Source organism: Paroedura picta, chromosome 7 (assembly GCF_049243985.1).
Source record: "Paroedura picta isolate Pp20150507F chromosome 7, Ppicta_v3.0, whole genome shotgun sequence".
Classification (NCBI taxonomy): domain Eukaryota; kingdom Metazoa; phylum Chordata; class Lepidosauria; order Squamata; family Gekkonidae; genus Paroedura; species Paroedura picta.
The window spans coordinates 104,925,794-104,948,263 of NC_135375.1; the positions used below are offsets into that span (position 1 = coordinate 104,925,794).

General features: G+C 46.9%; 1 protein-coding gene across 1 annotated transcript in view; it reads right to left on the minus strand.

The window, feature by feature from the left end:
* The window catches only part of TBX15 (T-box transcription factor 15), a 125,215-nt gene that overhangs the window by 20,691 nt on the left and 82,054 nt on the right, over positions 1-22,470 (minus strand). Inside the window, exons 6-7 of the mRNA XM_077345896.1 lie at positions 18,623-18,687; positions 1,636-1,733 (exon numbers count right to left, since the gene is read on the minus strand). Of these exons, the coding sequence (XP_077202011.1) occupies positions 1,636-1,733; positions 18,623-18,687 (163 nt within the window). The remainder of the gene's footprint in view (positions 1-1,635; positions 1,734-18,622; positions 18,688-22,470) is intronic.

A 22,470-nucleotide genomic window follows, 5' to 3' on the forward strand; every position in this document is an offset into this window, starting at 1 on the left:
CATCCTCCCAGTGGGGCTTGGGGATCCCTTGGAAAGACAGCTCATCTCCAGACTACAGAGATCAGTTCCCCAGGGAAAAATGGATGCATTGAAGGGTAGACTCTGTGACACTGTTCCCCACTAAGCTCCTTGTCTTCCCCAGGCTCCATCCCCAAATACTCAGGCATTTCCCAGCCAGGATCTGACAACCATACCCCCTCATCACCCGCTATTGGCCAGGAGGAACCTGGCCACCCTACGTCCGGGTGACGTCAGTATATTGCGTTAAAATGTGACTTCCTTCCAGTTTCAGGTAAATTTGGGGGGAGGCTAGGGGGCAAGGTGCATCTGTAAAGCAGGAGACCCTCACCCAGAGCAGTGGACCAGGCAAACATACAAGGAACTTCTGGATGCAAGCTCTCCTGCCCCTACCTTCTATTACCCGTCCTCCTCTCAGTGAGAGTTAGGAGGGAAATGAGGGAGGGAAAGCAACACTGACAATGCCCCAGTTGGGGTCGGGACCCCCAGGTTGAGAACCACTGCTTTATATGGTCAAATCACCTGATAAAGTTTTCACAGATTCAAAATATATATTAAAATAATTAATTTCCACCCGTTTGGGAAGCCCTTCCTGGGCCATCAAGAAACCCCAGGGTTTTATTGAGAAAGCCTGTTATAGAGTTTGAGGGAATTCTTAAAGCACTGCAGGGGCTCTCTTTCTCCCACTCTCTCTATCTTCCTATCGATCCATCTCTTTCTCTTTCCGGGTCTTCACTGCGACTTCGGGGATTCCAAGATGGTTGCCGCAGAGAGCCAGCCGCCAGCCCTGCAGCAGCCTATTTTGATTTTTGTTTATTATTTTTACTTCCGTATACGGCACTGCAGGCAAGGTATGGTGGGGTGAGGAGATGGGAGACTGGTTTTTATGTTTATCTGCACATTTTAATTTGATTTCATCTTTATTGGCAAACTGGGCGTGGGGGGAAGTGTGGCCCTTTGCTATCACTTCTGGGGACCCTCGAAGCCTGAGAAATCATTCAGTAGTACCTCCATGGTCTAAAGCAATGGTTCTCAACCTGGGGGTCGGGACCCCTTTGGGGGTCAAATGATCATTTCACAGGGGTCGCGGCAGGGCGAGCAGCTTGGCCAGGGTAGATCGAGATAGAGCGTTCATCTGTCTGGAGCAGCGGAAAAGAGCGAGTTTGGCATGGTGGGACAAGAGGCAGAACTGAACTGGGAAACCCCAGAAAAAAACCAATTTATATCCAATCCTGAATCATGGATCTTCATGCCATTGGTCAGTTCCGGCTTAATATCTGTGAAAGAACACTGGCATAATTTAATGGTTGGGGGTCACCACAACATGAGGAACTGTATTAAAGGGTCGCAGCATCAGGAAGGTTGGGAACCACTGGTCCAAAGACTGAAAAGGCCACCTAACCACTGTACTACACTGTCTTTCCGTAAGTTAGCTCCCTTGCAAACCTCGCCTTGTTTCTGGATCAGGCACGGAGTGCTTTTTTCTGCTTTCTATCTCTGCCTGGCTGTCAGGAGTCCCAGCAGTGTCCAGAAGGCAGCTGGAGGCCAGATGCCGGCTCTGGGGCGGTTTAGCTGTTCGACGGCCACCATTTTGGTGCCCATTATAAAAGGGCTCACCTTGCTGTTTTTGCATGGTGGTGAAATCTTCAAAGGTGAGGGTCCTCACGGGGGGCCTCCAGAAAGCATATGTTTCCATAATGGCCTCCAGACCAGTTCTGTAAAACAAAATAGAAAAACAGAGGTGGGGGGGGGGGAAGAGTCAGCGAGCAGGTAGATCGACTTCAATAAACGCGAGGATTTTAACTCCATCCTTCTCTCTGTCAGCGACCAGCCGACAGCTGTTTGGCGGCCGTTCATCCCGAGGCTGCCCCCCAAATGCAGCGTTTTTGATCAGCGCAGCTTTCTGAGGATTCAATATTGGTGCCCCGATTTTTTAATCTTTCCTGCGGGCTCCTAAATCATTCCACCCCCCTCCCCATTTGTGCAGAACTGTTTTTTGGTGATGGATTTGCCGCCTCTTCTTTGATCAGAGCAGCTTGATCATTCCAAGCTGTGGGGAAGGGAATCTCCCTCAGACACCGTGGGCTTGATCCCAGGCAACCTCACTGGAACGTGGAAAGAAAGAAAGAAAGAAAGAAAGAAAGAAAGAAAGAAAGAAAGAAAGAAAGAAAGAAAGAAAGAAAGAAAGAAAGAAAGAAAGAAAGAAAGAAAGAAAGAAAGAAAGAAAGAAAGAAAGAAGGCCTTGTCCATAGTGTTATCAACCTCCAGGTGAAGAACAGGAACTTTTATACCCCACTTTTCTCCAACCCAGCCTTTCTCAACATTTTTCCCATTGAGAATCCCCTGAAACATTCTTCAGGTTCGAGAAACCCCAGAAGTGGTGCGATCGTGCAGAATATGGTTGGGAAGCGGAGCTGTGGACACGCCCCCTTGAGGCCCCTCCCCTTTCCACCCCCTTCACGCCCACCATTGGCCATTTTGGGGAGCATGTAAACATGACCAGATATGGCCATACCACCCAATAAATGTTCAACAAACTCAAAAAATATATAGGTAAAGGTAAAGGTATCCCCTGTGCAAGCACCGAGTCATGTCTGACCCTTGGGGTGACGCCCTCCAGCGTTTTCATGGCAGACTCAATACAGGGTGGTTTGCCAGTGCCTTCCCCAGTCATTACCGTTTACTCCCCAGCAAGCTGGGTACTCATTTTACCGACCTCGGAAGGATGGAAGGCTGAGTCAACCTTGAGCCGGCTGCTGGGATTGAACTCCCAGCCTCATGGGCAAAGCTTTCAGACGGCTGCCTTACCACTCTGCGCCACAAGAGGCTCTCTAAAAAAAAATATATATATAAAACGTTAATTAACTCCCATCCATTTGGGAAACCCTGGTTGAGAAAGCCTGGCCTAATCTAAGGAGTCTCAAAATGGCTTCCAATTACATTCCCTTGCTCTCCCCACAACAGGTCCCTTATGAGGCGGGTGGGGCTGAGAGAGTTCTGAGAGAACTGGGATTGACCCAGAGCTGGCACCCCTGTCTAAATGGGGGCATGGCAAATAACGTTGCCACTTCCAGTTTGGGGAAAACCTGGAAACTTTGGGGGGGCGGAGCCTGCAGAGGGTCGGGTTTGGGGAGGGGAGGGTCTTCAACACAGTATAATGTCATACAGTCCACCCTCCTCAGCAACCATTTTCTCTAGGGGAAGTGATCTCTGTCTTATAAATGAGCTGTCATCCCAGGGGATCTCCAGGTCCCATCTGAAGGCTGGCATTCCTCCATTTAGGCCTGCTTAATGACCGTCCTGAAAGCTACGGCTGGCTTGGGAAACAACGCAGCAGCCCAAGAAGCTGTGCATGATGAAGGGAGACCCATTAACCTTCCCGCATGTGTCCCACCCTTCTGCTGCATTTCCCACCCACAGCCGGCAGTTCTCAGAGCCCACTGAACCGGAGAACGTGCTCATGTTCAGCATCTGAAGGTGCCAGAGCCTCTTAAGTGAGCCTTTGCTGCTAAAAGGGATGGGAACAGCTCCTTGCAACCACTTCCACGCAGCAGCACCGAACCAGATGGCAGCTTGTGAATTCTAGGGAATTTGGAGACTTTGGGAGCGGACACAGGAGTGGGTGGGATTTGGGGCAGGGAGCAACCTCGTTGGAGTCTAATGCTATGGCGTCCAGCCTCTGAAGGAGCCATTTTCTCAAGGGGAACTAGGGTTACCAGCTCTGACTTGGGAAATTCGTGGAAATTTTGGGAGTGACTCTGGGACCTTGTGGGATTTGGGGCAGGGAGGAACCTCAATGATAGTCTAGTACTATGGAGTCCACCCTCCCAAGCAGCCATCTTCTCCAGGGGAACTGATCTCTGTAGTCTGGACATGAGTGATAATTACAGGGGATCCCCAGGCCCCACCTGGGGACTGGCATCCCTAAATGGGTTGCCCATTTAGAGATGCCAGTCCCCAGAAGTCCCCCCCCCCCAGTTATCCGATACCTGATTTGGACCAGGACTTTTTTGTAAGAGGGAAGGAGTAAATATGAGCCCCTCCTATAATATTTCCTCAATCTCAATCAGCTGTCTCACTGGGGACATGTTTTTTTTTTAAGCAAACGCTTAACTTTCTGAATTAGGGTTGCCAGCCTCCAGGTAGGGCCTGGAGAGCTTTTGCTTTGACAATTGATCTTCAGGAGGGAGGGATCATTTCCCCTGGAGAAAAGGACTGCTTTGGAAGGGAATTCTATTGCATTGTACCCTGCGGAAGTCTCTTTCTTCTCCCCACCTTTCCTTCTCCCCAAATTCCAGATGTTTGCCAGTATTTCAAACTCATCTCAGAAATGAGAGCGTGCAGGATTGCTGGGAACCAAACTCTGCAACTTAATATCAAATCTAGGAATAAAAGTTTGGGTTGGTCTGCGAAACTGTTGGAGGTAAAGAGCAAAGGTCTTCCCCCACCCCCTGTCGTGCACAAGCTATTCCAGCCAAGCCATCTGGTCTCATATCTCTTTAGTCTGGAAATGAGCTATCATTCCAAGGGAACCCAAGGTCCCACCCTGGGCCTGGCATTCCTATTTTCAGACTCTCCGCTTTTATTGCAGAGATATAAGAGGAAAAGTATCACTCTGTAATGAAAGAGACCGGTTTTCTTTAAAATGAAAATAAGGAATTCAAATAATCCTAGATATATAGTGTCATGATGCTATAGTGATATAAAGAGAGTCAAACTATGTTTGGCTCTATAAAAATGATATCTGATTACCTGACCACACACAAGGCACTACATGAATTTTAGGATTGTAACCAGGCATGGACTTCTTCATAAAGGAGCAAGCAGATAAAGCAGGGGATGGATCAGGAGGTCTCTGGAGTCATCCCAGATTGGAGGCAGCAGAGGAAAATGGGAGGGGCAGCCACCCCGTGACACTCTAAGAATCCCCTGCATCTCTGGTCTTTTCCATAGAGATCTGGGGATTGCTAGAGTGTCAATGGGTGTTTCCGATACCACTTCCAGATTTTTGCTGCAAGGGATACTCCAGTTCATGCAATGCTTCTCCTGGGTGATCTAGTCCAACCCCCCGCACTATGCAGGACACTCACAACCCTATTGCTCATCCACTGTGACCTGCCACCCCCTTGAGCCTTCACAGAATCTGCCTCTCCGTCAGACGGCTAGCCTCTGTTTAAAAATTTCCAAAGATGGAGAATCCACCATCTCCCAAGGTCAGACTGTGGGTGACTTATCTGGATCCCTTTGTGTGGAGAGAGGGAAAAAAAACCTCAGTAGCACAGGTTTGCTAGGAAGAAGGCTAACCCCTTCTCCCTAGCATGTTAGCTTTCTACATGAAAGGATTTCTTTTTTAGGTAGGGAAAAAGAAGTTGTTGGATTTATACCCTGCTTTTCACTGCCCAAAGGAGTCCCAAAGCGGCTTACAAAACTTTTCCCTTCCTCTCCTCACAACAGACCCCCTGTGAGGTAGTTGAGGCTGAGAGAGCTCTGACAGAACTGACATGTGAAAACAGCTCTTACAGGATTGTGACTAGCCCAGGGTCACCCAGCTGGAGCAGGGAATCAAACCCAGCTCTCCAGACTAGAGGCCACTGCTCTTAACCACTACATCAAACTGACTCTCACTGGAAACAGTTCTAGCCCACGCAGGGGGTTGCCACCTCAGGGAAAAAATTAAGGAAGAACCAAGGTTATCCATGCCAAGGAAGCCAAGGAAGCTTTTTGTAAAATTTTGGGAGCGAATCTGGGAGCTGGCGAGAGGAGAGGAACCTCAATGAACATCTAGGTACTTTGGTACTTTGGTACTTTGAAGCTTTGGGAAAGAGCGCATCATTTTGGGATGGGGGTGGGGATAAGCAATTAAGTTTTTGGATGCGCCATCAAGCAAAATTTTAAACAAGCATTTTGCAAAGTTTTCCATTGCATTCAGGTTCCTAAATAAGGAACAGGTTTCGTATGGTGCGGTGAAACTTTGGGGAAACTGGTTACATCTTTGGAGTTTCTAACCGAGAACAAAGCTCTTTTGCATAACCGGGCCAAAACGGACCATATGTCAACCCGGCTTTCTTTTTCTGTGCCCTCCCCTCCCCTCCCCCCCCCATCCAGTCCTCGTGGCCTAATTCAGAAACTCCCATTTCTCATGTTGTCATTAGTTATGGAAGGGAAAGAGGGGAAATCTTTACAGGCTCCATTAAAATGGGCCTCTTTAAAAGGCCTCCAGAATTTGCTGTCTCTCTCTCTCTCACACGCTGGGTTTTCTTTGGAGTGTTTTTTTAGTGCTATAACATTTTAATAATCAGCCATAAATGCAACAATCCCATTGTTGGGGGAGGGGGAGGGGGGAGCAGGAAAAGATGTTCCATATATCTCTTTGTTTCCGTAACGCTTTCCAGATGGTTCGCCTCCCCTACCTGCTTGCGGACAAGATTCTGGCCGCCGTCTGTCTAATTGTTCCCTGATCGATGGACTGCGGGACCGGGCCAGTTCTCTGGCCAAGCCCCTCTCTTCCAGTGACTGCTTGGGGCGGTGGCGTGAGCCGCACAGGAGCCTGGATCTCTCTGTGACAGCAGCATGGAGAGTACTGGCCTTTCCTCCTGGGCCTACTCAGCGTCAGGTAGCCCCACACTCCATAACATGGAAAAGAGAACCAAAGTCCCAGGAGCCACCAGGCTCTACTCCTGTTTCCCTGTTTTGCCTCCCTCCTTTTCCCTCTCCTGGTTCTCAACACATACGCATGCGCACTAGGCTGTTCCCAGGCAGTAGAAGGTGCCCTTCTCAATGCTGTCTCCTATTCAGCATATTCTGGCTCTTGAGAGTAGTTCTGTCTGCCTTTTGGCCACTGGGTGTAAAAATATAAAAGAATTAATAGGTAAAACAACAGTTAGATAGTTAGGAACCTCTCTCTCTCTCTCTCTCTCTTTCTATGTAAAGTTGTTTCCCTTCTAAATAAACCAATTGTATTTGTTTAAGCAACTTTATGCTTCACCCTCCTTTGCATATTTAAACTCTGTAACACATGCGATGCCCTAGGGCAGGGGTAGCTAAACTGTGCCTCTCCAGATGTCTATGGACTACAATTACCATGAGGCCCTGCCAGCAGGGGCTCATAGTAACTGTAGTCCATGGACATCTGGAGAGGCACAGTTTGGCCACCCCTGTTCTAGGGATCTCTTCAATTCAACAGAGTTTAGGAGAAACCCTAGAGCAGTGGTCCTCAACCTTTTTCAGGCTGGAGACCGGCGGCAGCAGGGAGGGCGATTGCCCGGCCATGCATGCTGTGCATGCGTGACCATGCATGCGCAATGTGCATTCATGGCCGTGCATGCGCAATGCACATGTGCTGCCGAAAACGAGCATGTGCGAAAGTGTCACGCATGCTCGTTTTTGGCCGTGCATGGCGCATGCGCACATGCCCTGCCCTGCTTCCCTCTCCCCCCTCCCACAGTAAGAAGCTTGCCGGGCCGCAAGCTTGCAGCCTGGGAAGTTTCTTACTGCGGGGGTGGGGGCGAGGAGAGGGAGCCGTGGCCCGGTGCCAGGGCCTAGACCACCGCCCTAGAGCATCATGAGATTCAGTGACGTCACTTCTACTGACAGAGTCACCAGGCACGGCTTGGCCACCCGCAGCAGGGCAGGAGGGTGGGAGAATTGACTGCTGGAGATTCCTAGAGAGTCAGGCCCGCTTTCAGATTTTCCCCAGAAGTGACCTGATTACACCATCAGCCTTATTTTGGTCAGGAGACGGACAACCCTAGCAAAACCACTCCGGGCAAGGACAGAACCTCAAAGCTTCTTTGCACATTCAAACCCTGCCAACAGGCCCCACCAGAAGTCCTGGGCCCTGCCAGCTGCCCCGCCTCAGCCCTGGTAGTGACTAGTCAGATTGGTCAGTCATGTAAGGAAAGCGCTCTGTCACTGGGAATTTCTTCACCAGGGTCAGTTCAAGCCATTTGACCACCTCGCGAACCTCTCCGCACCTCCTCGGCCTAGAGCCCCCACCAGCTGACTCCCTGCCAAGCCCCTGGTGCCAGTCTCCTCTTGCGTGTTGCTGTGGTCCAGGAGCTCATAGACCCCATATTGCAGTGAGCGCACTCCTCATGCGCCACTGAAGCAGCTGTTAGGATGAGTCAACAGTAGACGCAGCCAGGGGTAACTCTCAGCCACAATGAATGCCCGTGGCCAAGGGCTGCCAGCTCTGGGCTGGGAAATACCTCTGCCTAATGGAATGCTCTGGCCAATGAGATCACAGCCCGGTGGGATTTAGAACAGTTCTGCAGGGCCCGTCAGACTAAGCTGTTCTGCCAGGCCTGCACTGGATGCCAGGAAAACACATCTATAATTCATGCCTTCCCTACCTGCGAATCCATCCAACCCACTAGGGATTCCTCACCGGGGGTCTGCGGGCCTCCAGGGGTCTTCAGGAGATCAGGAGAGGGTCCGTGGCATTTCCCCTCCTACCTTAATGGACTAGGTCACAAGTTAGGGAACCAGCTACTTCCGTTCCTCCCCCTGCCCCTTCCCAAGTGTGAGTCGGCTTGGCTGCTTCGGCCACCAAAGCGTCTGGGGGAAGGGCAGTATGAGCGCCAACTGGCACACCAGTGCCCGCGCCGCCCTTCCCCCTGCACCACGGCACTGGCTGCTTCAAGCACAAACAGCCACTTTAGCGGCCAAAGTGCCTAACCCTAAGTGTGAGTTTTCTTGTGGTTTCCCTGCCTGGGAGGAGGTGAGCCTGCACATTTTCTCCCACCTAAACTAATCTCTGTAGTCTGGCGATGAGCTATAATTCAGGGGATCTCCAGGTCCCCCCTGGAGGCTGGCACCCCTAGAAAGAAAGTACACTGCAAAGTACAATAACTGAGGCCACCATTTCAAGTACCTAAATAGGACAAGCCTGCCATGAATTTCACCACGGCTATTTCTAGACGAAACAGTTGCCTGACATCTTCCATTTTTAGTTATTTGCTTTATTTATCTCCCACCTTTTCTCCCAATGGTGACTCAAAGCAGATTACATCTTTCTCCTCGCCTCCGTTTCATCCTCACAAGAACCCTGCGAGGTAGTTTTAGGCTGAGAGTGTGTGACTGGCCCGGGAATGCCCAACTGGGATACGCGATTTGATTCAGATCAGACAAAAAGTACACGAATCAGCCTTGATTCGGCCACAAATCGTTCAAATCTCCATTTCCCCAAAAGTTTTAAAAAAGGACTGGGAGTCTAATGTTAGGATCCGCCAAAGAGGGTGCCCTCATCTGACCTCCATTATTTCCTATAGTGAGAATTTACGAACAGGCCAGATAATCTGTTTTTTCCCCCTCATCGTAGGTCATCATAAGATGAAGCACTCCATGGTCCAATCCTTTTGCATCTTGATGGTTCTTTTGAGGATAGGCTCCTGCAGCCACATAGCAAGTTTGGTGCCTCTACCCAGCCCCCTCCCCAAGCCCAGAAAAATACAAAAAGTGTTTGTGTGTGTGTGTGGGGGGGGGGGGAATCCCATAGGCTTCAATGGAGGCATTGGTTTTAGTTGCCCCAAACTGATTCAGGTTTGTTCGAATTGATTCAACCGAATCCAAAAACCTATGTGTGATTCAGACAAATCAGATAGCTTTGGACCAAATCTGAAACAATTCAATTTTTCCCCCTCTTGCACATCAATAATGCCCAGTAAGCTTCCAAGGCACCTGTGAGGATTCGAACCTGAATTTCCCGGACTGTAATCTTGACACTTTAATCAGGACATCATGCGTCAGCCTGAAATCTGTCCTTATGATGCATTTGAGAATGCACACCGTTTGCAACTCTTAAAATCTCAGGGATGGGATGGTTACTGCCATAATGTTTAATATATTATTTTCCAAGAGGTTTTCCCCCTTCATTTTAGCCCCAAAATACAATTTGTAAAGCATTTCTGCTTTTTATTTACAAAGCGATGTTATTGGAAGGAGGAATAGATGGATGCAGGTCCAGGGGGGGTTTGGTAAGAGGGGAATAGATAGAAGGTTAAGAAGGTGTGGAACAGAGCATTGTTTAATGACTGAGGCCTACATCTGGTCAGACTTCCTTCACCACCACTCCCCACCCCTCTCAGGAGACCTAAAATTGACATCAATCGATGCTGACATTTAGCATTAATTTTAAAATGTTTCAATACTTTTATCTTATTAACATTATGCATTTTTGGCAGGGTTTGGGAAGAAGCGATTACAGTAATATTAAAATGTTGGTTTTAGTACCTAGTTGTTTTTAGATGTTTTGCATTAGCTTGTTTTGGATCCTGATGTCAGCTGCCCCGAGACCGTCTTGGAGAGGGGCAGCCTAAAAATCTCATACATATAGTAATAATAATATTACTACTGTTTTTACCTTTATACGATTGTTGCATATGGATGGAATGTTGTATACCAGTGGTCCCCAACCTTTTTATCACCGGGGACGGGTCAATGCTTGACAATTTTACTGAGGCCCGGGGGGGAGATAGTCTTTTGCCAAGGGACATCGCTGCCGCCTGGGCCCCTGCTCCGCTTCCTTTCCCGCCGGAGCCCCTGACTTCCCAACGCCCGCTGGGAGGCGCTGCCAAGGGGGAGCCCCAGCCCCAGCCATGGTGGCTGCTGGAGAGCACCAAAGGTGAGCCGGCGGCAGAGTGGCAGGCCAGCCCCCGAGGCAGTAGCTGGGGAGGAGGACAAGGAGGAGCCGCGGCCCGGTACCAACTGATCCACGGACCGGGACCGGTCCCCGGACCGGGGGTTGGAGACCACTGTTGTACACCACCCCGAGATGACTTGCTCGACAGGGGCGATATAGAAACCAACCAACCAACCAACAAGTAAATAAATAAATTGTCCCGATTGGAGATGGTTCAATAGCCACCACTAGGAGGCAGTATGAACAACTCCCCCTCCCCCTCCATATTGTGAGCATTTTTTAAAGCCAGTTAGGCAAATAAATGAGTGCGGTATGTCTTAATTATCTGTGTGTGTGTTTTTTTCCTTCTGGGCTTCGGGTTCCTCTCTTGAAGCGCATTCAATAAAAGCTCTGTAGCAAATGAGCGGCATAGAACAAAAATCAGGCCGTTCCACTTGTTCAATTGCCCACATGGGACTCGGATTTAAATGGGAAAATAAGAGAGCATTGGGCCACGTCTGGAATCCCTTTCTGTCCTCTGGTGAATTACACGCTGAGAGTTCATTAAAAGATGCCTAATTGCTGCTTGACATCTTCTTTTGCTGTTTTGCAACGGATTGTTTGGTGAGACGCCACCGCCGTGGAGAAGACCACAGCCTGGCTGGATTTGATTTCCTGGGATAAGAAACTGAACCCAGGTCTCCCCACTGTAACCACTAAGCCGCACAAGCGCTTGACGTTCGCTTTGTAGAATTGTGTATTTCTAAGTGTTCCCTAGCCACCAATTAATCTAGCCAAGTTTTATAGCATTGAGCAGAGTTCTGTACCTAAAAAGTGGAGGGGGGTGGTGGAATTGTGTGTGGAATTTACGAGCAAATAAAAACCATAGGTTTATAATGGACACCAAACTATGCATTTAATGGCAATTTTTACACCCGGTGAAGGCTACAGTGGGTAATAAAAATAAACATTAAAAAAAAAAACAGCCCAAAAACCCAACACAGTGGGAGAGAGAAAAGTCTCAATTAGAACAGCAGAAAACGGAAAAACAAATTTCTATGAGGCAACTTCACGAAAGGAGAGGCCAAAAATACATTCCTTTTTCATTGTGTCCTGCTCTGGGAGAGACTGTTTTCTTGCTCGGTTTTTTGGCTCCCGGGGGGGAATTTAAAACAAGGAAAGTCTGCTGCAGTTCTCAAGGTCTGCATAAGCAAGGCTCATGGCTCCCGTCTGGCCTCCGCTGTTATTGGTTGAGGCGAAAAAACGTTTTCAGTGAGAAGGGGCAATTAGAAACCCTTAAAACCTGTCATTTCCCCCCAGCTTTGTTTTAAATACGCAGTGACAGTGTAGGGGGTTTCTTAGGGTCGGTTCTAAATGGCGGGGTCATGAGCGAGGAGGAGTGAATGACAAATCGGGCCCCAAATTTAAGCGAGGGCTGGTTTTCCTCACAACTCACAATGGTACAGGGATGCAAATCCATGCCTACAATTTAAGGGCACGTTTACATGACTAACCACATAGGGATGCCAGCCTCCAGTTTTACAGCTCGTCTCAGTTCCCCTGTTGAAAATGGCTACTTTGGAAGGGGGACGCCATAGCATCCAATGAGGTCCCTCCCTGCTCCAAATCCCGCCCACTCCTGGCTCCACCCCCAAAGTCTCCAGGCATTTCTCAACCCAGAGCTGGCAACCTAGTTACTTCTCTTGGTCAAACGTTCTAGAAATCTGTCTCACATACATGTAGGCCAAGTTATGTCACTTATAGTCAATTCACTCTCAGCTTAGGCCTTTCTAAGCCTAACTCAAACAGCCAGCTGACTGCAGGGCACCCCGGGACCAGGGCACCCCGGGACCTCCTAAAAGGGCCCTGGCCAAAAACAGGTTGAGAACAGCTGATCTAGCAGGTTGTAATCAGCTTGCTTATCACCAACCCATCCATCTCCGGAGTACAGTGAGCAGTTCCCCTGCAGGGAAGTCTACTTCAGATAGCAGACTCTATGGTAAACCATAGATTCTAGATGAAATCCCTCCCCGACCCCACTCCTCCACAATATCATCCCCAAATCTCTGGGAGTTTCCCAGGCCAAGGTTGGCAATCGAAGTCTATTCTTTGTTCAGCTTTATTCTTTTACTTTGAACCCTTCCACCCTGCCACATATGGTATATGATTTATTGGTGGGGGGGGGGGAGGGAATGCCTCTGAGAATTACACCGTCTTGTTTGCTGAGCACAGCAGCAAAATCTTGGCACAACCTTTGTTAGCACGGCGGACACCATCCTACTAGACGTGCTCAGAAAGCCTTTTGTGTGGCTCCCCTGCCTCAAGGCCCGGGCTGTGCTCTTTGATGCATAATGCCTTTAAGATTTTAGTTCTGCTTGACATCAGCAGAAAGCTCCGCTGAGCTCTCTGCGGCCGCAGCCGTGTAGCAACATCCTGCCCTGCCTCACATTAATGAGCCACAAGTTCCCATGATTCCCAGCCTCTTCAGGAACGCATCCAGTTGCTCAAGACCAAGACCTTGTGGAAGGCTCATTCAACTGTACCTGAACTCAGACAGCCAGGCCCCTGGTTAGGGTCCATTCTTATTTACAACCCCTGTATGTGATTTGTCCATTTGTTGGGAAAGACAGTGCCTGATGTACAAAGAAGAACAGCAGAAGACCCTGCAGGAGGGCAGCAAGTGTTGGAAGACCCAGGATCTGTAGTGAGTGCAGAACTGAACAGAATATAAAGGCTGTCTGGCAGAGGTTGTTGGAGGAGATATATATTTAGCATGGATAAGATAGGAACTTCCTGATGATCTTCAAATTATCTCTTCTGGTGTCCTGATAGTCTCAACAGGAGACTTCCTGCGTTTTGAGCACACTTCCTCCCTGCTTGCCTCTGGAACAGCAGTTGAACATAAGAATGCAGACAACAGCTAGCTAGTGAGTTAGGTCTCTCTCTCTCTTTCTGTACATAGTTGTTTCTCTTCAGAACAAACACTTTAATTCTTTAAGCAGGCTAGTGCTCTCTCTGCCTATTCATACTGCCATCAGAAAGAGGACCCTGAAATGTGAAGATGCATGCTCCTTGAGGCAGTGCTACCTGACAAGTTCTGGGGAGAAGCAAGCAACACTGCTACCTACTTGCAAAACAAATTACATGTGATAGTTGCCAGCAGCATACCATTTGAACTGCGGTACGGGCACAAACACAACTTGGACCATCTAAAGGTGTTTGGATCAAAGGCCTATACTTATACCCTAAAGCCATGCAGACCAAGATGTACCTTAGACTAGAAGAAGGGATTTTTGTAGGCTATGCCCTGGGATGGAAACGATACAGAATCCTTAGAAACAGGAACAGACAAGAGCTGCAATGTGCTCCACACTGATGAAAGGGAGAAATCAATAAATATGGGGAAGGCAGACAATGGTGAATCTACACCAACAGAGAAAAATGAAGCACAGCAAACAGAAAGAATCTATCTGAACTCTACAGACAACACACATAACAAATCTGCAGAACCTAAAGAGCCAAAAGGGGCTGCAGATCAAGTGTCAGATGGTCAACCAGATCAAACAACAAGAAGACTTTCTTATCTTGCAAAGGCAGAAGCTATACTTGAGCCTTTCACATGGGAAGACATAGCAAAATCACCTGCAGAAGAAGCAGAAACATGGAGAAGAGCCACATCAAAAAGAATGCTCTTGAGCATGGCAGCAACAAGGAAGATACATATGGATGTTTGTATGAAATTGCCACCAGGATGTGAACAACCCATAAAGAAGAAACTCATCTGTAAACGGCAAAAGAGCATCTATTGGACTCAAGCAAGCTCCAAGATGTTGGAATGCAAAACTTCATCAAATGCTAACCAAGGAAGAATTCGAGCAAGGCAAGGTGATACCTAGACTCAAGATACAGAAATGGACTTGCATTCTGACTTATGTGGATGACCTAATTTCACACTATGAAGACAAGGAGGACTGTGATGAAATAGCTTGAATATGAATCAAGCAACAGAAGAGAAAGAATTAAGAAACATCAACTACTATCTTAGAATAAAAGGAGAATGAGAGATAGATGGAAGCTATCTTCTCAGAAACAGAAAATCCTAGAATTTCTTTACTACATGAATATGAAAGGAGCTAAGTCAGGAAGTACTTCAGTGGAAATAAACTACCTGAACAAGCAAGGAAGTTGTGAACTTCTCCCTGACAACAAGCAATGCAGAGAAGCAACTGGATCAGTGCTTTGAATTCCAATCTAAAATTTTCACATGACACAAATGTAAGATCCTTTTTGGAGATTAACAGCCATATCTCTGAGGAACATTTGTTAAGAATCAAGCTTTTTTAAAAAAATCCATTTATAGGAATGCATACTTACACTTTAATTCTTTCCATCCACATTTTTTGAAAAGAAACATTCCCTATAGCCTTTTAACCAGGGTCAAAAGAAATCCCACTACCACAGATCATGGTTTTACAAATATGTGCAAAGAAATTAGCACAGGATTTCTTTGCTAAAGGGTATCCAGGAAATGTCATTGAAGAATCCTTTAAGATGATATCTAAAACACCAAGAATAGATGGGCTGACTGGGAAAAAAGTGGTTAAAAATCTGTTCTTTGAAGTTTTCTCCATTAGCAATATTAAGAAAATTATACATAAAAACTGGCATAGTCTTAGGGAGACCCCAGATTCTCAAGGAAAACTGCAGATGGGTCTTAGAAAACCCAAATCCATTACAAATCTATGCATACATACAGACGGTCATGAACATAGCATTAAAAATGGAAATATAGGACAGGGTCACTTTCCAAGTCACAATTGTGTGGTTTGTAACTATGCACAGGAAACAAATGGTGTGTCTTTATCAGATAACAAGTTTGAATTAGAGAAGGAAGGGGGCAACGGGGAAAGCGTTTGCCGTCGAGAAGGGCGGGTGGGTGGTAGTCTGGGGGCGGGACAGCGGTGGCGGAGGGCGGGCTCGAAGCGGTGGCGGGGCACAGGGTAGAGAAGGGAGGGGGGCCGTGGGGAAAGCATTTGCCAGCAAGAAGGGTGGGTGGTTGTCTGGGGGAAGGAAAACGGCGGCGGGAAAGTGGTGGCAGGAAAGAAGCGGATTGGTCCCTCTGCTTGTCAGTCCAGGGTCAAGGGGCCAATCGTTGCCCCCCCACCGCATCCCGGACCGAGCCCTCCCCCACATCCCTTAGCATTTTATTTATACCTCTCTCGCTGAGCGATTACAGATAATATATAATCATTATTATTATTAGATTTCTAAATCCCTCTTTCTCATAGGACTCAAGGCATTTTACAACATATTAAAAATATACACATATAGACTTTACTAATAACAATGCCTGTCAAAGCTGGCACAATTCTGCAGGGCCGACAAAACAGAGCTCTTCTGACAAGCTTTTGGTTGGGGCCAGTGATTTGATGACATCTCTTGGGCCCCCAAATGGCCTAACGGGAACAGCTGGGATGAGCTGGAAGTTACAGACTGGACAACTGTCAATTATGGTTTGAATGTTTTAATGACTGTGGTCATTGCTGATAATTTTAAATAATTAATCTTTAATACAGCACTTATGTTTGTATTGTATATGTATTATTTATTGTATATATACACATAATGTTCACCACCATGCTTGGGATGGTGGCATACAAATCCAATTACTACTACTACTACTACTACTACTACTACTACTACTACTAATAATAATAATAATAATAATAATAATAATAATAATAACAACAACAACAACAACAACAACAACAACAACAACAACAATAGAAATTATAACAATTCATCACTAAATACCTTAAAGCCTATTATCTACATGGCAACTAATTTTGACTAGCTATTCTTTTAAACCCTCTTTTTATACTGTAATGACCTATGGCTACATGCAATAAAATCTAACTTGACTTGACTTGAACGACCTATTCCCACCTCCCCACAGCCTTTTTCTTTCTCCATCTGTAAATACGTAGTTACTTAGAGGACATGGACAAGAGTTACTTAGATGGCATGCCCTCCCCCAAATCAGAATCCCTGGCCAGTCTGGCCTGGAAGAAATCTCCCTCCCGACCCCAAAGTGGTGATCAGCATTTCCCTGAGGATGCAAGAAAGGGCCTCAAGAGCCAAGCACCAGCACAACCCCTTCTGCCCACCCACTTACAATCCACCTAAGTTCACAAAATCAAATGTTACTGCAGAATGTAAAGCACATGTAATGGCAGACTTATTATAATAAAACAATAAATGTTAAATATTGGGATTTGGAATTTTTCAGGAATCCTGAAAATTTAAAAGGCCCTAAAGATCTTTTCTTTTAAAGAAAAAAAAAGAATTGTATAGTCCTACACAAGAAATCCTGAAAAACAGTTACACAGTTTGAAGATGCTTCCCGCAGTGCAGCTGTTTTGGGCTGTCTTCTGCAGTCCCTTTAAAGTTTAAAGGAACTGCAGAAGACAGACTGAAACAGGGTGCACTTCCCAGCCATTCAGCTGTTTTTGCGATTTTTGCAGCGAACAGAAATCAGGGGGCTAAAGTGACTTGGTCTCTTTAAACCCCTACTTTCTGCTCCATCCATGAACCTCCATGGACCACATTAACTTCTCTTAAAGTTCCTAAAAGTTCCTAAGGGTAGACCCATCACGAACCTCTGTTCATGAACTATGAACAGGGCAAACCTGAAGATGAATTTTGCTTCATGGTTCAGTTCATGCCCATCCCTAGCCTTCAATGATCCCTCCTTCCTAACTTAATGTTTTCATGTTTTGCAGCTCTAATGTGGATGGGCCAGGCTAGTGCGATCTCATTGGAAGCTCAACAAGGTCAGTTCTGGCTAGTATCTGGATGGGCGCCTTTCAAGGAGTCTTGGGAGACAGGCAATGGCAAACCGCTGCATGATGCGGAGAAAGGCAATGGCAAACCTGTAATCTCTTGAAAACCCTGTGCCATAAGTCATAAGTCAGCTGAGACTTGATGGTACTTTCCCCCACATGTATTTTAACTGTTTTGCATGTATTTGAACTCTGCTTTAAAACTCTTTAAAAATTGTGCAGGAGGAAATTGAGTTTAATGGTTTTGTAATGTACTTTTGTCCTGTATAATTAAAATTGTCAACTCTCTTGGTGGTCCTTGTAAGGGCAGAAAGGCAATATCTAAATTAACATTATTAACACCAACAACAGCAACTTGGCTGGATCTCAAATATTTGACTGTGACAATTCATCATCATTATCGTCATCAATACCAGGAGACAGAAGAATAGAAAAGAAAGGACAGGAGAAGACCACAAAACCAAGACCTATGAACAGAGTCAGAGCACCTCTGGGAGAAGGTGGTGAACACTGTGCCAGATGTCATGGGGCAGACATAGAGATATAGATATAGAGCAGTGCTTAGAAGTCTCAAGGAACATCTGGACATTGTGGCCATGGGGCAAATAACACAAACTCAGTTCCAGGAGACAGCATCACTTGGAACAGTAAGAATCCTGGGAAGATACATCTGCATTTCAGAAGAACTTAGCTAGATCTCGAGTTTCAAAACACCATCTACCAGTCAAATATTTGACTGTGACAATTTAATTAATAGTAAGAGTAATAACTGGACTTCAGTTCAGCAAACAGATAAAGCATCTGGAGCATAGAAGCATACTTGCTGTCCTCCACGGAAAGCATCCAGAAAGTATGCATCCTGATCTAACAACCTGTATAGACAAAGTTCATTGGGTAACAGGATGTGTGAACAATGCCCCTAGCCCAACCAGTGGGTGGAAGGCACGATCTGATCTGAGAATTCAGGCCAAACCAATCTCCTTGACCAACTCTTTGGAGATGAATGCAGAGCCCACTGGGCAGTCCAGGAAATGGAGGCGGAGTCTCTTTATGCCTCTTGTGTGAGGAGGACCCAAGTCAATGCAGGTAATTCAGGAAGAGTTAGCCTGAAACTCCAAATGGAAAATCAAAGGGACCTTCTTACCTGTTCCTTCCAGAATCCCTGAACCCTTTTGCAAATGGATTCCGGTCGATCTTTAATCTGGTGATCTGTAACAGGAAAGCGCACATTTAGATTCCTACGGTTATCACCTTTCCATTACGTTTTGTACAATTCCCATTAAAAACATATAGCTGCTTTTTAACTCTTAGAAGGAAAGGCAGGATATAACGGTCTCAAAATAAATACATGAACAAAACAACAAAGAGCCATCTGGAATCAATGGGCAATGACACAGCTATATCAAACTATATGGACTAGGCTGCCTAAAGAGGTGGTGAGCTCCCCCCCCCCTCATTGGTGGTCTACAAGCAATGGCTGGACAAATACTTCTCATGGATGCTTTTAGGCTGATCCTGCATTGACCAGAGAGTTGGACTGGATGGCCTGTAGGGCAGGGGTAGTCAACCTGTAGTCCTCCAGATGTTCATGGACTACAATTCCCATGAGCCCCTGCCAGCAACCGCTTCCCATGAGCCCCTGCCAGCTAATACTTCTCATAAATGCTTTTAGGCTGATCCTGAATTGACCAGGGAGTTGGGCTGGATGGCCTGTAGGGCAGGGGTAGTCAACCTGTGGTCCTCCAGATCAGTGGTCCCCAACCCCCGGTCCGGGGACCGGTGTTGGTCCGTAGATCAGTTGGTACCAGTCCGCAACTCCTCCTTGTCCTCCTTTCTGGCTGCTGCCTGGGGGGCTGCCCTGCCACTCTGCCACTGGCTCACCTTTTGTGCTCTCTGGCAGCCACCATGGCTGGGGCTCCCCCTCGGCGTGGCACTGCGCAGCTGCTGCAGGCAGAGCCCCCCAGCGGACGGCGGGAAAGTAAGTGGAGCAGGGACTCAGGCAGTAGCAACATCCTTTGGCAAAAGACTACCCCCGTCTGGGCCTCAGTAAAATTGTCAAGTGTTGACCGGTCCCCGGTGATAAAAAGGTTAGGGACCACTGCTCCAGATGTTCATGGACTACAATTCCCATGAGCCCCTGCCAGCAAACACTGGCAGGGGCTCATGGGAATTGCAGTCCATGAACATCTGGAGGACCACAGGTTGACTACCCCTGCTGTAGGGCACCTTCCAACTCAATGATTCTATATAAGGAATCAGAATTCACACCCAACTAAAGATATCGGAGCAGAACAGACCTTCTAGTTCTGTGCAGAACATTCCCCAAAGGATCAGTCCTACGTCCCTCCTCTATTTGTTGCCACTGGCTTGAGCATGTTGATACTGACGGCTGCCAACCTCCATGGAGGGACCTGGAGATCTGGGTGGGACCTGGAGATCCTGGAGATCCATGGAGGGACCTGGGGGACAGGGATCAGTGCCCCTGGAGGTTCCTTTGGAACCTCCCAAGGGCTGCTTTGGAAGGTCCACTCTGGCATTACACCCTGATGAGAGACAGCTTGGTGTCATGGTGAAGAACAGTGGCCTCCTATCTGGAGAATCGGGTTGGATTTCCCCACTCCTCTACATGAGGCCTGCTGGGCCAGTTGCAGTTTTTTTGGGGGGCTGTTCTCGCAGCCCCACCTACTTCACAGGCTGTCCATTGTGGGGAGCGGAAGGGAAAGGTGTTTATAGGCGACTTTGGGGTTCGTTGGGGGAGTAAAAAAAATGGGTGCACAAATATGTGTCTTTTTCTTCTCCCATCTCCAAACCCCATCTTCCCCAGGCTCCCCCCCACCCCCAAAAAAACCTCCAGGTATTTCCGAATCCAGACCTGCCATCCCTATCCATACCAAACATAATCTTGCAATAGTTCTGAATATATCACCGATTATCATGAAGCGCTGGAGGTCTGTAACAAAGTTCTCATCATCCACGACTGAAACAAAACAGTCCCGCTCTCCCCTGTTGTAGTTACAGGCTATGCCCCTCCCCCCAAGCAGTTCTTTGGTTTGGGGGCTCTGAGACCAGCGATGAAACCTCATTCACCTAGTCAGTGGTGGCTAGCCTGTTGGTGGGTCCTGGCAACAGCGCTACCCTCAGCTTCTCCTTGGTCTGCCTGATCCCAAAGCAGTTAGCAGAGGCTACACACTGTGATTTGATTTCACGAGGATACCAGGTTTTAGGATAGTGGTATGAGTGACAGTTTGCAAGTGACATCTGCACCCTCCTATCCCTCTATGAGATGTTCTGCGGGGACTGAGAATAGCGAGGGTTTTGTTTTCCGCCGTATCTTCTTCTTTTTGTTTTTTGATTAATGATTTGTGATTTTATGTCTGGGGTTTTAATGGGGTTTTATGGGGCTTTTTATTCGGATGTATGTAACTCGCCACAAGCCGTCAGGGAGTGGCGGGAAAAAATAAAAATAAAAATAAAAATAAAAATAAAAATAAAAATAAAAATAAAAATAAAAATAAAAATAAAAATAAAAATAAAAATAAAAATAAAAATAAAAATAAAAATAAAAATAAAAATAAAAATAAAAATAAAAATAAAAATAAAAATAAAAATAAAAATAAAAATAAAAATAAAAATAAAAATAGTAAAAGTAAAAGTAAAAGTAAAAGTAAAAGGATTCACAGTTTCCTGGTGGTGTTTGTATCTGCGATGGGACTTCTATAGAAACTATTGAGCATTTCTTCTTTTTCTGGGTAATTTATTTGGATCCAAGATGAACATTTCTGGATCTTCATCTGAATAAGGAGGCTGCTCGCTCTTCTAACTATCACTCAACAACTCTGTGTGCGGACCTGGATTTTAAAATAACATTAGATGTGTGCCAATATGTAGCTGTTGTGAATCAATGTCCCTTGCTTTTTAATGACTATGGAGTAGCAATCACTTTTTTTTGATCATATTGCTGCCTTTTTCTGGTTGAACAGCCTATTGGTTTGAAGACCTAGATGGGATAAATTCCCCAGTGGGAGAATCTTCTGCCTCCCACTTTTGTGAGCGGTGTTGGAAGAAAAATAAAAAATGGCAGTCAGGTTTTACCATAGGGTTTCTCTTAATTCCTAGAAAGGCATGATGTCACTTCCAGATCTCCCCTGCTGGTGGCCTGCTAACAGATGCTGGACAGCCATCAGTCAGGATGGTCTGTCATTTACAATACTGAGTGGGAGCTCAACGAGAGGATAGCCCAGACAAACCTGATTCTGTCAGATCTTGGAAGCTAAGCAGGCCAGTATTTGGATGGGAGATTCGGGTGGTAGCTCCTCCAAGGAACACTAGGGGTCATGATGTGGAGTCAGGAAATGGTCAAACACCTTTCTAAATGCCCCTTGCCTGGCTGCCCAGACAGTACTTGGATCTCCTGGTACATTATGAACACCGTATGATAGCAGTCCCTCCAAGGAACATTAGCTGACCAGCAGAGCCTCTTCCTTTCATCAGTCACCTCTGCTTGTAGGGCTACCAAGCAGCCAAGGGAGGGTGGGGAAGGCCTCCCCAGGTCCCATTGCCTGCTACCACTTGGAGCAGTGAAATGAGCTTTGTATACTTACAGGAAGTTGTTACCGGAAGTAACAAATGGTCGTTCTAGGAATCCCTGGAAGCTCTATGGCTACAGGAAGTAACAAATGGTAGCTCTAGGAATCACTGGAAGCTCTATGGTTCTACTTCCGGTAAATCGATGGGGCGGCATTTAAAAAAACAAATCTGGCAACCTTCCCTGCTTGTCAGGGAACTGAGCCAGTTACTGAATTGCCAGGGTGCTAAGTCAGTTACTGCTTTCAGATGCTCAACTCCAGATCTATTGAAACTGTAGCTGGCTAGCTGCACAAGATCTGAAAGGACCCCGGGCACTCGCAGTGAATCATTCAAGGCATGCCAGCTCTCGACAACTGCCCCTGTCTTCTGCTCGCTTCCTAAATCTCCCCATTTCTGAAACAGCAC